General features: G+C 33.7%; 2 protein-coding genes across 3 annotated transcripts; one reads left to right on the top strand and one right to left on the bottom strand.

Annotated features, from left to right (window-relative positions):
* Positions 1–2,584: 2,584 nt before the first annotated feature.
* LOC133797692 (sucrose-phosphatase 1-like) lies at positions 2,585–5,593 on the top strand. 2 transcript variants are annotated; one of them, XM_062235685.1, is made up of 8 exons: positions 2,588–2,765; positions 2,846–3,145; positions 3,276–3,377; positions 3,532–3,726; positions 3,840–4,130; positions 4,551–4,737; positions 5,201–5,247; positions 5,349–5,593. In XM_062235685.1, the coding sequence occupies exons 1-8, from the start codon at positions 2,706–2,708 to the stop codon at positions 5,439–5,441; spliced, it is 1,275 nt and encodes a 424-aa protein (XP_062091669.1). In that variant the 5' UTR covers positions 2,588–2,705; the 3' UTR covers positions 5,442–5,593. The 2 variants fall into 2 exon arrangements, with proteins under 2 accessions (XP_062091670.1, XP_062091669.1); XM_062235686.1 differs by lacking the exon at positions 4,551–4,737 and having other exon boundaries at positions 2,585–2,765.
* A 200-nt stretch (positions 5,594–5,793) lies between these two features.
* LOC133797690 (probable LRR receptor-like serine/threonine-protein kinase At3g47570) lies at positions 5,794–10,189 on the bottom strand. Its single transcript, XM_062235684.1, has 5 exons — positions 9,622–10,189; positions 9,294–9,368; positions 8,639–8,995; positions 6,438–8,423; positions 5,794–6,295 (listed from the first exon to the last, which is right to left on the bottom strand). Exons 1-5 carry the CDS (start codon positions 10,163–10,165, stop codon positions 5,940–5,942), a joined length of 3,318 nt encoding a protein of 1,105 aa, XP_062091668.1. The 5' UTR covers positions 10,166–10,189; the 3' UTR covers positions 5,794–5,939.
* Positions 10,190–14,692: the final 4,503 nt, after the last annotated feature.

The raw sequence follows: 14,692 nt of genomic DNA, 5'->3' as shown, positions 1-14,692 counted from the left end.
TATAATTATATACTATAAATACACATAATAACCATTATTCTAATCAATCACAATATATAGGTCAAATAAATTATACCAAAGTGATCGGGTTCCACAACAAGTCAAATGATGATTTTCTGAGACTCAAAACGTACTTCAAAACCTCGAACACTAAGTTTCGACCGTCGGTCTACGGTGGATCGCGGTGGCTCGTGGTGGGCCCACCACCCAACTATGGTAGATGTAGGAACCAGTTATTGGGTTTTGAAGCCTACAACACGAGGAACACGATGGTGGTGACGGATCGGCAAACGGATGCTCGAGGTGGCCGAATCGTAACTTTGAAGTCGCGGGGTGGCTGAACTTAAATCGACCAGTTGAGGTGTTTAATCAGCGAGTGAGCTCTAGATTCCCGCGTGGTCGATAGTTCGGAGGCCTCTGAATCCAACGGTCCGGCGCGTGGCTATAAACGGTGATCGCTGGTGGACGTTCAGTGGTCGGGCAGACGCACACACGTGAGAGAGAGAGAGAGAGAGAGAGAGAGAGAGAGAGAGAGAGAGAGAGAGAGAGAGAGAGAGAGAGAGGGGCTCGGGTAAAAAGAAAGGCTGAAGCCTTTTTTTTTTTTTTTTAAATTTATTTTTAAAATTAAACTTGGACCCAAAATACTAAAATTCTTTTCAAATAAGCCCTTTAGCAAAACTTTCTTAATTTTATAAAAATCCCCAATTAAAATTATATGACATTTGGGTCCAATACTTGACTACTCAAGTTTCTCTCTCTTCAATCTCATTAAAAACATAAAATCATATTTTAAACACTATTTTTCCATTACTATTTCTTAAATTTGTAAACTTGTACATTTTATGTATTAAAACTCTGATTTATAATAAATAAATGTATTATGAAAATGTTGGATATTACATTTAACCTCGCCACCTAGGAAGCAACACGTCGCCTAATGCCTTAAGGTTTCAAGAAACCTAGCAGGCGACGAATCGCGTGCTGGCGGTCGACGCGTCGCCTGACGTAACCGCACAAACACATATTTTAACTCCAAATGATGTGTTTCTAAGGCTCTAATCCTATTAGTTAAACCTAATAATGATTGTGGCTACTCTATAAAAAAGTTCTCATAGGGTTTTGATAGACTTGATCACTCTCTCAAAATCTCTCTCTAACCTCCCGCTTTTTCTTGCTTTCAAGATCTCAAGTTTTCTCTAAGAAATTCATAAAGAAAGTGCTTGACTTTGTGAGTTGAAAATGCTTTTCAATCCTAATTTTCATTTCCTCTTAGAAAAGCCTCAAGCATCCATTGAGGGCTAGGAAATAGAGAATTAGGACAACAATACATCTCATACATAAGTCTTGGTTGTGCTTTTGCAAAGGAAGAAGAAATTGAAGGTGGTGTTCTAAGCAATGTTTTTTTTATCTCCAAGAAGACTCAATAAGTTTTGTCTACAAACTAGGGTTTGCATCATCTAACTCAATCTTTTATTGGTCTCTGTCAAGATTCATAATATTGTGGTAGTGTAATCTCACTCCCTCAACAATCTCTACCAAACTCAATTCAAAACATAAAAACCCAAAAATTCATAAAGCCAGATTCGTTCATAAATACAAAGAATGAAACAAAAAATTGTTAAATCAACCATGATGCAAAGCGGAAATAAAACCCAATCCATGGTTTGGAGCTCCACTTCCATGGTTTCTTTACTTTGGGTGAGTAAGAAGAAGCAAATGAAGCATTTGGAGTTTTGAATCTCCCTAAAACCCACAAAGCTTCGACCAACAATATGTTAAGCTCACTATTTTGAACTTCGTTCCCTTGAACACAACAATTTGTTAAGATAATGATCGTTATATGAACAACAAACTATCACTTGATGAGCTTTCTAGTCACCCATTAGATCTGTACTTGTGCAAGGAAGCAACTTCCCTCTTTATGAAGTGCCTAAAGCGTCAAAATTCAAAAGCTATGTATCGTAAGGGGTGGTACATACAAAACTTTTATATTCCTTACTCAATTTTGTTTTATTTATTACTTAATAAAAAATAAAAGATTTATATTTATTTATTATATCTTAATATTATTTTATTATATTTTATCAGATTGAATACTTGAACTTCCAAAAAAAAAAAAGAATCTTGTTTTGAACTGATCAAAAAAAGCTACCAATGCAGGCCACCTTGGGGTGTCTTATTTCATGGGTATCATCTTAATTTGTAAAGAAGATGATTAAAGTGGCACTAAGGAAGAGTTGCAATTGTTGGGCACCATTAAAACATGTACCCAAATGCGAGATTAATTTTTATATAGATATATGTAGAGATTAATTTTTTAATAATTAAGTAGTTAAAATATTTAAGCTAATCAAATTAATATATATATTGATTAAAAGAGAAAATAAAAAATATTAAAGAGATTTTAGAGTACTACATAATATATATATTTATACACTATATATCTATATATATATATATATAAATTATTATAAATTGATTATATATATTTATTAACTAATTCAAATACTTATTTTGAAAAATATAATAACAAAATAAATATCATCAAGCTCAAAGTCTAAAATGTAAAATTAATTTGAAAAAAAAATGAAGTGAGAAATAAAATGATTCTTTACTACCAATGGTATAAGCAAAAGGAATGATATTGACATTTTCTCGGAATCAGTATAGAGCTCAGCCATAGCCACAGCTTGCAAGAACTCACGATGGATCGTCTCAATGGCTCTGCGCGTCTCATGATAGTCTCTGATCTTGATTCTACTATGGTACATTTCAATTTCCCTTTCATCCTCGTCTTCATCTTATTCTTCTCGATTACTCGAATTCGTTGGTCTGCCATTTGCAGGTCGACCATGACGACCCTCAGAACCTCTCTCTTCTCCGCTTCAACGCTCTATGGGAAGCCTATTATCGCCATGACTCTCTTCTGGTTTTTTCAACTGGAAGATCCCCCGATTCTTACCAACTATTAAGGGCCGAGAAACCCTTGTTAACCCCTGATATCACTGTTATGTCTGTGGGAACTGAGATTGCCTGTGGTGAATCTATGGTGCCCGATGCTGGCTGGGAGCAGTACCTGAATCAAAGGTGGGACAGAGACATTGTCGTGGAAGAAACCTCCAAGTTTCCTGAGCTTCTTCCTCAGGTCAGTTTCTTCGTTTGATTAAGCACGTCAAAGATTTGAGACCACAATTTGATTGATTCCCATTGTAGCAAACATAAAAAACTTGTTTCAATTTCAGCAAGTTTTGTACTTATATGTGTAACTTTTACAGTCAGAGATAGATCAACGACCTCATAAGGTTAGCTTTTACGTAGAGAAGGACAAAGCGCTCAAGATAATTGGTGTTCTATCAGAACGTTTGGAGAAACGAGGGGTAAGAGATTCATTTTGTTTCTCTACCTTGTGACTCTATAGTAATTTGCTTTTGCAACCCATTGGCTCTGGCATGCTGTAATTCTGTTTGATCTATTATACATGTTTCTATTCATAGTGATATTTTCTCTGATTTTGATCAATGTTTGGCTTAGTTAGATGTAAAGATAATCTATAGTAGTGGGATAGCTTTGGACGTTTTACCAAGAGGTGCTGGCAAAGGACAGGCCCTTGCATATCTACTGAAGAAATTTGAATCTGATGGAAAACTTCCTGCCAGTACTCTTGTTTGTGGTGATTCTGGCAATGATGCTGAACTTTTGAGTGTTCCTCAAGTCTATGGTGTAATGGTCTGTGGACATACAGCCTCATGTTTACTTAGTTCAATACTTACACTTATTTTTGTCCTAGTTCTAAATTGAATTATTATGATTTAAAGCTTACTTATTTCTTGGACAAGCAGGTCAGTAATGCACAGGAAGAACTGTTACAGTGGTATTCGGAAAATATGAGAAATAATCCTAGTATAATCCATGCTACTGAGAGATGTGCAGCAGGTATCATACAGGGAATTGGTAGTTTTTGTCTGGGTCCAAATGTCTCTCCAAGAGATATCAGGGACTTTCAAAAGTGCAAAGTGGATATTGTCAACCCTGGTTATGATGTCGTAAAATTTTACTTGTTCTACGAGAGATGGCGGCGTGCAGATATTCAGAAGTCTACACAGCATATGCAGAATTTTAAATCAGTTTTTGTAAGTAGTAACTTTCACCTTGATTATTCTCTTCAAAAGAAACAAAAAACTTTTCTTCTTTTACATTTTGAATCACTTCGACTTGCCACTTCTCCTACATGAACTGTATAGATCACAATCATTTGAGATGAATGTGTTGAACACAATTAATTGCTTTGAAGATTTGTTATGATGTGGGATGATGATCATAAAGGAATATAGATAGGAGAAAAACAAAAGACCTTAAGTTTTTGACAATCCACTATATATTGTCCTGAATCCATTATTTGTTAATCCTATAGTGTTATGACTTTACCTTTTTAACAAAGACTTTTACCTTTGCTAAAAGTTGATAGTGAGCATGTACATGTTTGTGATACCTTCAACTCTACTACAGTAAGATATTATAATCGGTTCCTCTTGGTATTTCAATTTTGTTAGCACTCTTCCTGTACTCTGGTCCATCCCTCGGGAACTGAGCAGCATATTCACCAGTGTGTGGATGAAATGGAAAGTTTGCATGGAGACAGGCAGGGAAATCAGTTTCTGGTATGGGTAGATAGAGTGTCCTCGTCACAAATCGGCTTAGACACTTGGCTTGTGAAGTGCGCTAAATGGGAGTCACATGGTAAGATTGTCTTTTATCATGTTGTGTTGATATCGTGGGATGAAAACATTACAGAGAGAGGAAGATGGAAAAAGTGAGTGAAGTGAGAAAATTATTTATGATTTATGTGAGGTTAATTAAGTTATTTTCAGGAATTATTGATTTTCTTAGTATGTTTTAAATTGGAATAGTTTATTTGGGACTGAAGCAGAAGCAGTGAAATGGATTGTGGGAACTTGAGTTTAATACGTCCTGAAATAGTAGGTTGAATTATAATGCTCCTCAACTAGCTCCTCTGGGGTTTTGTTGTTGAATAAGATGCATTTATGAGGCTTTGAACCCTGAATAACTTACACACTCAATGACCTCCCAACTGCTTGAGCTAGCATGAAGTGACTATTTTGTCTTAGTTTTTCTTATGCAATAAGTAATATTCCAGTGGCTTCATTTTTTAATGTTTTTCTAATTTTACAATTTTATGTAGGAGCTGAGAAGTATTGTTGTCTGACAACAATCTTAATGAGTTCAAAGGTATAAATACAATGTCAACTCTATAAAATAGCATTTCCTTGTTGAGCTACCACTTGAGTTGGTACTCCGTACTAGTCACCATTGATTGCATTGTTTTGCAGGCTGAGTTACCGAATGACTTCGTATGGTTGCACGTGCACCAAACATGGTTGGATGGTTATGGGGTAAAACAACCGGGCACTTGGTTAATCTAGGATTTTGATAAGGTCCACATCTAAATATATATGAGTACTTTTAATTCTATATTTGCTGCTACTGCCGTGGTTTATTTATTTTCATTTTGATATTAAAACAGATTTTGTCATCGATATACTCAGTGGATATTTTTCTTCAGGTTACTATGTCATATTTGCTTTTGTATTTTTTGCCTTATGCATCTTATAGGATTCCTTTGAATAATAAGTAATTATACTGCACATTGCTTCCTCTTGCAACTCTACAGATTCAGACCTAATGGCTATTAAGATTGATTTGGATTGGCAAATCATTTGACTTATTTCTTGAATTTTAATAATGGACACATTTAGCAACTGTACTCCAGTAAAATGGGAAAAATATTAACGACCATCTAGTGCAGTAATGGTCTATTATAGTTTTAAAAGATCCAAAGGTTCCATAACAAAAAAAAAAAAAGGGTGAAAGAAAAAGAAATGCAAATGAAAGACAAAATAAGAAACATATTAAATTTCACATTATCTCACTCTAACACCCTGCAAAAACTTCATTTTGACTTTGTTCAGTGTGGCTGCAACTTTTTTCATATCTGTCCTGTCTTCTGGTGCTGTAGCAGAACAAGTTAGAGCCAATTCCATTATGGAGGATAGGCATTCCTTCTTAAGCACATAGTGTTCCTCGTCTACCCTCAATAAATTTGAATCTATGACCTCAGTTATTGCACGTTGAAATGAATTTTCAATCCACTGTTTTAAATTCATATCTCCACTAAACATTCCATCAGTTGGCTTTTGTCTTGTGAAGGTCTCCATGAGTGTAATACCATAGCTATAAACATCTCCTCGCCTCGAAACCATACCTTCCAATCCATACTCTGAATAAAAAAATATAACCCTTTAAGGAGCACTAGAACATAAAGTTATCTGATATAAAATTTATAGATTCACTAGCACAAACTGCATACATATCTCTAATAGAAGCATTACAAAATTTCCCATAGAAAAATTAAATGTTACCTGGAGCCATATATCCAAATGTGGCCAGTGTCATTGTTTGCATCATAGAATCTTCTCCATTTATGAGCTTCGCAATGCCAAAGTCAGCTACATAAGCAACCATATCTTGGTCTAGTAAAACATTGCTAGGCTTCAAATCACAATGAACAATTGGTGTTGAATAACCATGGTGAAGATATTCAAGTGCTGATGCAACATCTATCATTATGTTCAATCTTTGTAGGAAATTGAAGTGGAGCTCATTTGAGTATAACCACTTCTCAAGACTTCCTTGAGGCATATAGTCTAGTACTAAGGCTTTGAAATCAGGTTGACTACAACTAGTTATAATCTTTATAAGATTCCGATGACGAATGTTGCGCAACACTTCACATTCACCATCAAAACTCTTAAGTCCATTTTCCAGTTCCAAATTAAAAACTTTTACTGCCACATCTGTTCCATCTAAAAGTGTTCCTCTATACACTGAACCGAAACTCCCAGTTCCTATCATATTGCTTTGGTTGAATCCACCTGTTGCCCTTAAAAGTTCATAGTATGAAACTCTTCTTCTTGTTGCTTGAGGTGATAACGTAGTATTTGGTTCAGGACTTGACTTGCTTTTCCTCCATAATATCAATAGTATAAAAAAAGCCGCTATGAAAATTGTTACTAAGATACTGGGCAAAATATACCTGAGTAATAGTGGATGAGATTTTCTTGAAGTGTTTTGGCATGGCGGAACTTGCAATCTCAGGGCACCGCAAAGAGCATCGTTTGACATGAAAGATTGGTAAGAGAGGTTGAAGAAAGGTCCTCCACTTGGAATCTCCCCATGCAGCTGGTTGAAAGATACATTGAGATATTTTAGGTACTTGAGTCTCTCCAAAGACTTGGGGATCTCACCAGATAGATAGTTTTTGGATAAATCCAACATTTCCATGCTCATTAAGTTGCCTAGTGAATCTGGAATCAACCCTTCTAAATTATTATTTGCCAATGATAAAGTAACCATATCTTGGAGACCTCCAATGCTTCCTGGGATGTGACCTGAAAATTGATTGTTTGACATGTCTATATCTCTTACTGTCTTCAACTTTTCGATATCAACGGGTATAGATCCAATGAGAGAATTAGATGACAAGTCTATTTCCAAGAGATATACCAGGTCCCAAAAGCTTGAAGGTATTGTTGAATTTAATTCATTAGAGTCCAATACTAGACTTCTTAGGGACATTGCAAGATTACCCAAGCACATGGGAATTGATCCTTGGAGCGAATTATTTCTCAGGTACAAGTCTGTCATCCTTGTTAACTGACAAATCTCAAGTGGTATGGACTGCTGCAACTTGTTATCATTGAGACCCAACATCTGAAGCCTTTGTAATCTTCCAATTGAATTTGGAATTGGTCCGCTTAAGTTATTGTTACCTAAGCCTAGAGCTGCCAAGTTACTCAAGTTAGAAATATCGTTAGGAATCTTTCCCCTCAACTCATTGTAGCTTAAAGATAAATATTCGAGAGATGCAGATAGATTCCCCATGGAACTGGGAAGTGGGGCATCTATAGAATTATCTATGAGGTATAATCCTATCAACTCTCTAAAACTAGATGATAGTATATTCAACCCTGAACTTTCAATGGTCAAGTAGTTTCTCTCTAAGTTTAAAAACTGGAGATTTGTCAAAGAACTTAGGGTATTGGGAACAAAGCCAGAAAGGTAATTATGTGTCATCTCTAGCTGAGTAAGTTTCGAAGCGTTGGAGATGGACTTTGGGATCACTCCTCCAAGATAGTTTCTAGATACAAAAAGCCCTTCTAGATTTGGAACCCACAGGCCTATGTCTTCCGGGAGACCACCGGAAAACTTGTTCTCGGAAAGAAAAATGTTTGTTATTGTGGAGATGTTGAAGATAGTTGGTGGGATTAAGCCATCGAGTTTATTATTAGACATGACTGACAAGTGATGTAGATTCTGAAGCTTCCCAAGTTCATATGGTAACTTACCTGCAATCAAGGATGAGGTGATACCATAAGTATGATCCTAAAGGTCACATTTGTGTTGTCACTCATTTGCAAATTAAGTTGGAAAGATTTATAATAATTGTTCTTTGATGCTCAAGTGGTTGAGTGAAGTGAATGCTTATTTTATTTGGTGAACAATGCCCTTATTACTAATGATCAAGATCACGGCATTAAGATAAACAATTTGCATACCATACCTGTCAGATTGTTGAAGCCAAGATATAAGCCGGTTAACCTAGTCAAGTTTCCTATATTTTGGGGTATGCTTCCGGTGAAATTGTTAAACGACAGTCTCAAAATAAGAAGTTCTCTGCAATTCCAGATGGATGGTAATGGACCACTTAGCTGATTAAAACTCAAATATAGGCCTTGAATGACAGGAAGATGTTGACATATATTATCCGGCAAGCTTCCATGTAGGCCATTCTCTTCGAGCCTCAAATCAGTTAAAGAAGACATGTTGAAGACAAATAAAGGAAGAAGCTTTTCAAAGACATTAGCTTGTAGATCTAATTTCTCCAATACTTGTAGATTACCAATTTCCCTTGGAATTTCTGCAAAATTGTACATCTTGAACATAGCAGAATTCTAGTAGCATTATAAAATCATTTTTCCTTTTGATCGAATTATAACCAAACTTAGTTCCAGGAGAAACTGGAATCATTTTAACTGCATTGACACCCAACTCGCCAAAAGACCAGCAAACTATGAATGAATGTAACTTAATTTAATTTGTAGACCCAAAATAATGTAAATTTTTTATGTATGGTATTTCAGAAAAGGAAAAACTATAACTCCAAACAAACAATATTATTCCAAAATATTATGTTAAAGAAGGCCGATTATGCATACCTCCTTCAAATTTGTTATTGGAGAGCCATAATACCTTCAACCTTTTTAAGTTCCCAATCTCTCGTGGTATGGCTCCTGCAGTGATATGACACAACATAAAAGAAAGTGAAAGAGTAAGAAAGAGAGGGCATATGTTCTGTTTATTAGATGTTAAAACTTCTGTTCCTTTCACGATTCATGATTTGGTTGGTAAAAGTAACCTTTAGTATATATATTGGATCATAAATCCATCCATGTTATCCGAACAATGCCAACTAAAAACTGGTTACAAATTAATATAAAGAAAATGAAAACGAAATAAGAAAGAAAGATTAATGGAAAAAGTCACCTGAAAGCTTGTTCATGTAAAGACTAATCACTTGGAGCGAAGATAAGTTGAAAATGGAGATAGGAATAGGTCCGACAAACTCGTTATCATTCAGATACAAGTATTGAAGCTTTGACAAAGGCCCCAACCAAGAAGGAATTTCTCCGGTTAAATTGTTGCGTTCCATACTGATTTTTTCTAGCCGGCGCAATCGAGACAATTCAACGGGCAAACTGCCATGGAAATAGTTGTTGCTGAAGTTCAAGGTGACAAGGAACGATAGGTTTCCAATATGTGGAGGGACAGTGCCAGTGAGACTCATATTAGAAAGGTTTAAGACTCTAACTCTGCGATGACGTGCACCGCAAGTAACACCAATCCATTGGCACATAGAAGTATTTGATGACCAACTACTTTCCAAGAGATTTTGGGGGTCATTGATCGCAGATTTTAAGGCAAGAAGGGCTGATTTGTCTGTGAAAGTGTTGGTTTTTGCAGCGTAAGCTTCAATTGCAAAGAACAAGTACGTGAAGATCATAAGGAAAATAGTTATTTTGATTCCCATTGTTTTCTGATCACTAGTAAGTTGGTAAGTGTCCAAATATGAAAGTGGATTTATATTGCCTTTGGTCATTCATTTACTTGTCCAAAGAAAAAAAAGTTCAATTCACACCTCTTTTTTCTCTTATATTGACCAAGTTAGTCCATGCTACGAAGATGTCTTCGTAATTGATTCGCATATGAAAACTTTTTATTTGCAATAATGAAGTTAGGATTAATATATATAAAAATTAATAAAGATGAATATGTGGTGTTGACTTATACTCTCTACAAATGTGACTTGACTTTTGAATAGGCAACAAGCATTAAAGTTTAGACACGTAGCATTTCGTGCTGTTTGGGCTGAAACTGAAATATAATTGTGGTATGAATGAACTCTTCCACACCATCATGTCACTTCACACAAACAAGATATTCCACACACGCCACACAACTTTTTTTTTTTTTTTTTCTCTCCATCTCTTTCTCCGAAAATGAAAAATTATACACTCAATAAAAAATATGTACTCTAGATTGATTATGTATAGTTTGAATCAATATATATAAATATAGGATAATTCAAATAGTTTTTTACTCGATTTTTTTTTATATATATTGTAACTATTTAGAGTATTATGTAAATTTTCAGAAAATTTAAAATAATTTACAGTATTGAAAACTAGTTTCAAACATGTTGATTTCCACGCGCATAAAAAAAAATTAGTCACGCGTGCAACATATTTGAATTTAGTTTTTGGTACTGTAAATTATTCAAAATTTTATGAAAATTTGTAAGATACTCTAAATAGCTACAATATACACGATTATAACAAAATATGGCGCAGAAAACTATTATCACATTGAGAATACTAAATTCCCCCATAAATAAATATATATATATATATTGGAGACTTTTGGTCAAATACAAAGTCTAGCTAGCTAAGATTTTATTCCAGTCAAGTGTCAAACGGTTGAATTATCATTTGCATTTATTTTTCTACAGACAAAAGATGATCCCAAGTTCTTTTAGAAATTAAAAGTCTTAAATACAGAAACATCTACAATATATCAATTTATGGTTTGAAACAAAATTTGATATTTTGTGACCATGCATTTTTCTCTCATCTCCTTGTTTGATTATTAATTTTATAAGAAGAAATTGCAAATACTATTTTCTTTGACGGCGTTAATAAGTTGGTTCCTACCACCTCAAGGGTATATTAGAGGCAAGCAAATAAAACATTAATTGCTGAAGGTTCTTAATTATATGTTCTACATTAATTTTGCTTCATCGTTCATCACATTTTGTTTTTCTAAAGCCATACACTTTAAATAAACTTGCAAACTTAAACATGTCATTATTAGGACTACATAAGAAAATACATAATAAACATATTAAGCACTAATGAAATACATTTGGTTTAACAAGGACAATAAGTTGAGTATCTCTATTTTACGAGAGTTGTGTCAATTTTAGTACAAAATATAGCATAAGCTAAATTTATTACAATAATCTTTTTTTATTTATCATATTATCACTAATTATTATAATTAATTATTTTTTAAGCACTTTAGAAAATAGATTGGAGTTCATAATTTGGACTATAAAATTAATTTTTGTATATTCACAATAAATATTAAATAACTATTAATTATTATTGATGTTTTTAGTTAATTTACATGTGTATTGGATAATATTTTTTTTTTTTGCCAAAATTTAACATAAAATTTACACTATACATTATAAATTGTTTAATATTAATAATTGTTGTAGCAAAAAAAGATTGAAAATAGTTGAATAAGGACTAACTCTAGAAATTTTTTTATCATTGATATCCTTGTCGAATAATAACACATTATAATGAACATTGTTGTTGGGCATACTTGATGCTCTATTTTATGACTTGTTAAATTTAATTTTTAGTTTTACTATATATTCTAATTTAAAATATTAATAAAGACATTGTATTTAATTAATTACACAATATTATCAAGCAGTCTTAGACACGTACGATATGATTCATATGTCGTATTACATTACAACTCTTAATAAATACTTTTAAAAATATTATATAAAAATCATTTTCAAAAATTAAAATTAAAATAACAGAAAGAGATCGATCGAGAAAGAGAAGGGGAGGCGAAGTGGAGTGGAGTGGTTGAGTTTTTGAGCAGCAAAAGGGCGAAGCTTTGGAATAAAGTGATTAAGGATTTTGAATTTGATTTCCATGATATTATTTTTTATATGATTTCAAATTAAAGTTTGGTCCGTAGTTTGTGTATGATTTTGATGTTTTAGGTTTGGTTATTTTTTTTCCATCTGATTTGGAAAGTGTGGTTCGGTATTAACGGTTTACATTTGAGATTTTAATGGTTAATTTTCAATCATATCCATCATCACCTGATTTCTTAAGAAATAATCATATTATTTTATTTATGTCAAATTTAATTTTGATTTTGCATCTGATTACCATGACATTTTCAAAAGATAATTAATGATATTTTTTGTTACGGGATTAATAAAATTTAGGTTTGGTTTTTTTTTTAAAACAAAAATAGAAGAAGCTAGGTTTGGATTTTTTAACATATGACTTTAAGAAATTCATCTCAATATTGTATAACAATAAATCTACACAAAAATAAACAATATTTAAATATTCACATATATTTAAATATTGTAACTCTCTATTATATGTTACAATATATATGACACTCTTTGTCACATTTATTTAATCTAGACATTATATTATAATATTTAAAAAATTTCAGCAGAATATTCTAACCTACCGCAAAATTTTAAACCTGTATTTTATAATAACAAATATACTTCAAGAACATTCAGAACATTAATTACAATTAATATACCAACATATACACACTAATTTCAAACAAATTCAAATTACAAAGTATCATCAAATTTAACAAAATAAATATACTAATATTGACTAATCTCTAATAAAATCATTACCTCCTAAAATAAACTATCTTAATAATAATTTACAAATTCAAAATAAGTTTTCCATATTATTTTTATTTTTTTACACCAAAAATACAACTATAATATAAAATATCACACACAAATATAAACAACAATTCACTAATTATTTTTCTGATTTTCTAAATATTAATTAACTTTAATAACCCTAATATTCTATAAACACGTTCACATTTATATACATATACATATATAAAAAAAATAAACATATATATATATATATACAACCACATTTATAACCGGCCACACCTAAAAAAAAATGAGAAATTTTTTTCAACCACTTACAAATGAAGATTGTGGTTGTTTGCTTGAGGAATGGCGAAATGGAACACCATTGCTGTAGTTGTCATCACCACCGCCTGGATCCATGAACAGAGGGGGGGAGAAAATGGGTCAAACGCCAAAAAAAAAAAGGAAAAAAAAAAGAAAAGAATTATTTGCATTTCACACCACCAAATTCTTTGTGTTTCCCAGGTTGTCTAAACTGCAAATTCTCTAATTGCTTCAACACAACATCACCAGAGTAATTTTTCGGTGGTGGCCTGAGTTCCTTGTTACCGTCGAATAGTGCTCATTTACTCCTCCATTCATGATCCATATCAAGAAACATTTTATGACCAATGTATGCAATTTTACTTCTAATCCCTACAGAGGGAGTTTCTTCATTACATGTGGGGCACACCTTGTACCTTTTTGTGCTCCACCCAGACATTATAGCATAAGCTGGGTAGTCGTTAATGGTCAACAAGATTGTTGCACGCATATTGAATAAGGTACTATTGTATGCATCTCGTGTTTCGGTACCATTCACCCATAACTCCTTCAACTCATCAAGCAAAAAGGTCTCATATAGGCATCAATATCTTTTCCAGGTGAAGAAGGACCTGGAATTAGAATAGACAACATTAATGACTGTGGTTTCATGCACTTCCACGACGGCAAGTTGTATTGGACAAGTATCACAGGCCACATGCTATAAGAGTTGCTCATGTTCCCAAAATGATTGAAACCATCTGTAGCCAACCCAAGCCTAACATTTCGAGGTTCGGCTGCGAAAGATGGGTACAGCTCATCAAGGTGCTTCCACGCCTTACTGTCAGCGAGGTGCCTCATCACACCATCTTCTTTTGGCCTTTTTGAATAATGTCATCTCATATCCTTTGCAGTATATCTCGAACTGTACAACCTTTTCAATCTCGGCGTCAATGAAAAGTATCGCATTACCTTAATTATGAGCCACTTTCTTCCCGTCCCCACGATTATCTTGCCAGCGACATTCACCACAAATCGGACAAAAGTCCAAATTCACATTCTCCTTCCAAAACAATGCACAGCCATGCTTGCAAACATCAATGGACTCATATCTCAATCCAATACTCCGCAACTTTGCCTTCGCCTCATAGTTAGACTTAGGTAAAATTGTTCCGTTAGGCATAGTGTCGACTAACAATTCCAGCAAACCATCAAAGTAATGATTGTTGCACTTGTTAATAACTTTCAGATGCATTAGCTTCACCAAGAAGTTCAATGCAGAATACTTTCTGCAACCTGGGTACA

This window comes from Humulus lupulus, chromosome 8 (genome assembly GCF_963169125.1).
Source record: "Humulus lupulus chromosome 8, drHumLupu1.1, whole genome shotgun sequence".
In the NCBI taxonomy this organism is placed as follows: Eukaryota; Viridiplantae; Streptophyta; class Magnoliopsida; order Rosales; family Cannabaceae; genus Humulus; species Humulus lupulus.
The sequence above is the reverse complement of the archived record's forward strand: the minus strand, read 5'-3'. Positions and strand labels throughout refer to the sequence as shown.

What these genes read in the sequence shown, in the direction of transcription:
- LOC133797692 (XM_062235685.1), top strand. Translation starts at nt 2,706, where the DNA reads ATGGATCGTCTCAATGGCTCTGCGCGTCTCATGATAGTCTCTGATCTT. An exon ending in TTCCTGAGCTTCTTCCTCAG is followed by an intron (nt 3,146 to 3,275) that starts GTCAGTTTCTTC and finishes TAACTTTTACAG; the next exon opens with TCAGAGATAGATCAACGACC. An exon ending in CAATCTTAATGAGTTCAAAG is followed by an intron (nt 5,248 to 5,348) that starts GTATAAATACAA and finishes ATTGTTTTGCAG; the next exon opens with GCTGAGTTACCGAATGACTT.
- LOC133797690 (XM_062235684.1), bottom strand. Translation starts at nt 10,165, where the DNA reads ATGGGAATCAAAATAACTATTTTCCTTATGATCTTCACGTACTTGTTC. An exon ending in TTACATGAACAAGCTTTCAG is followed by an intron (nt 9,369 to 9,621) that starts GTGACTTTTTCC and finishes ATATCACTGCAG; the next exon opens with GAGCCATACCACGAGAGATT. An exon ending in ATTTGGATATATGGCTCCAG is followed by an intron (nt 6,296 to 6,437) that starts GTAACATTTAAT and finishes TTTTTTATTCAG; the next exon opens with AGTATGGATTGGAAGGTATG.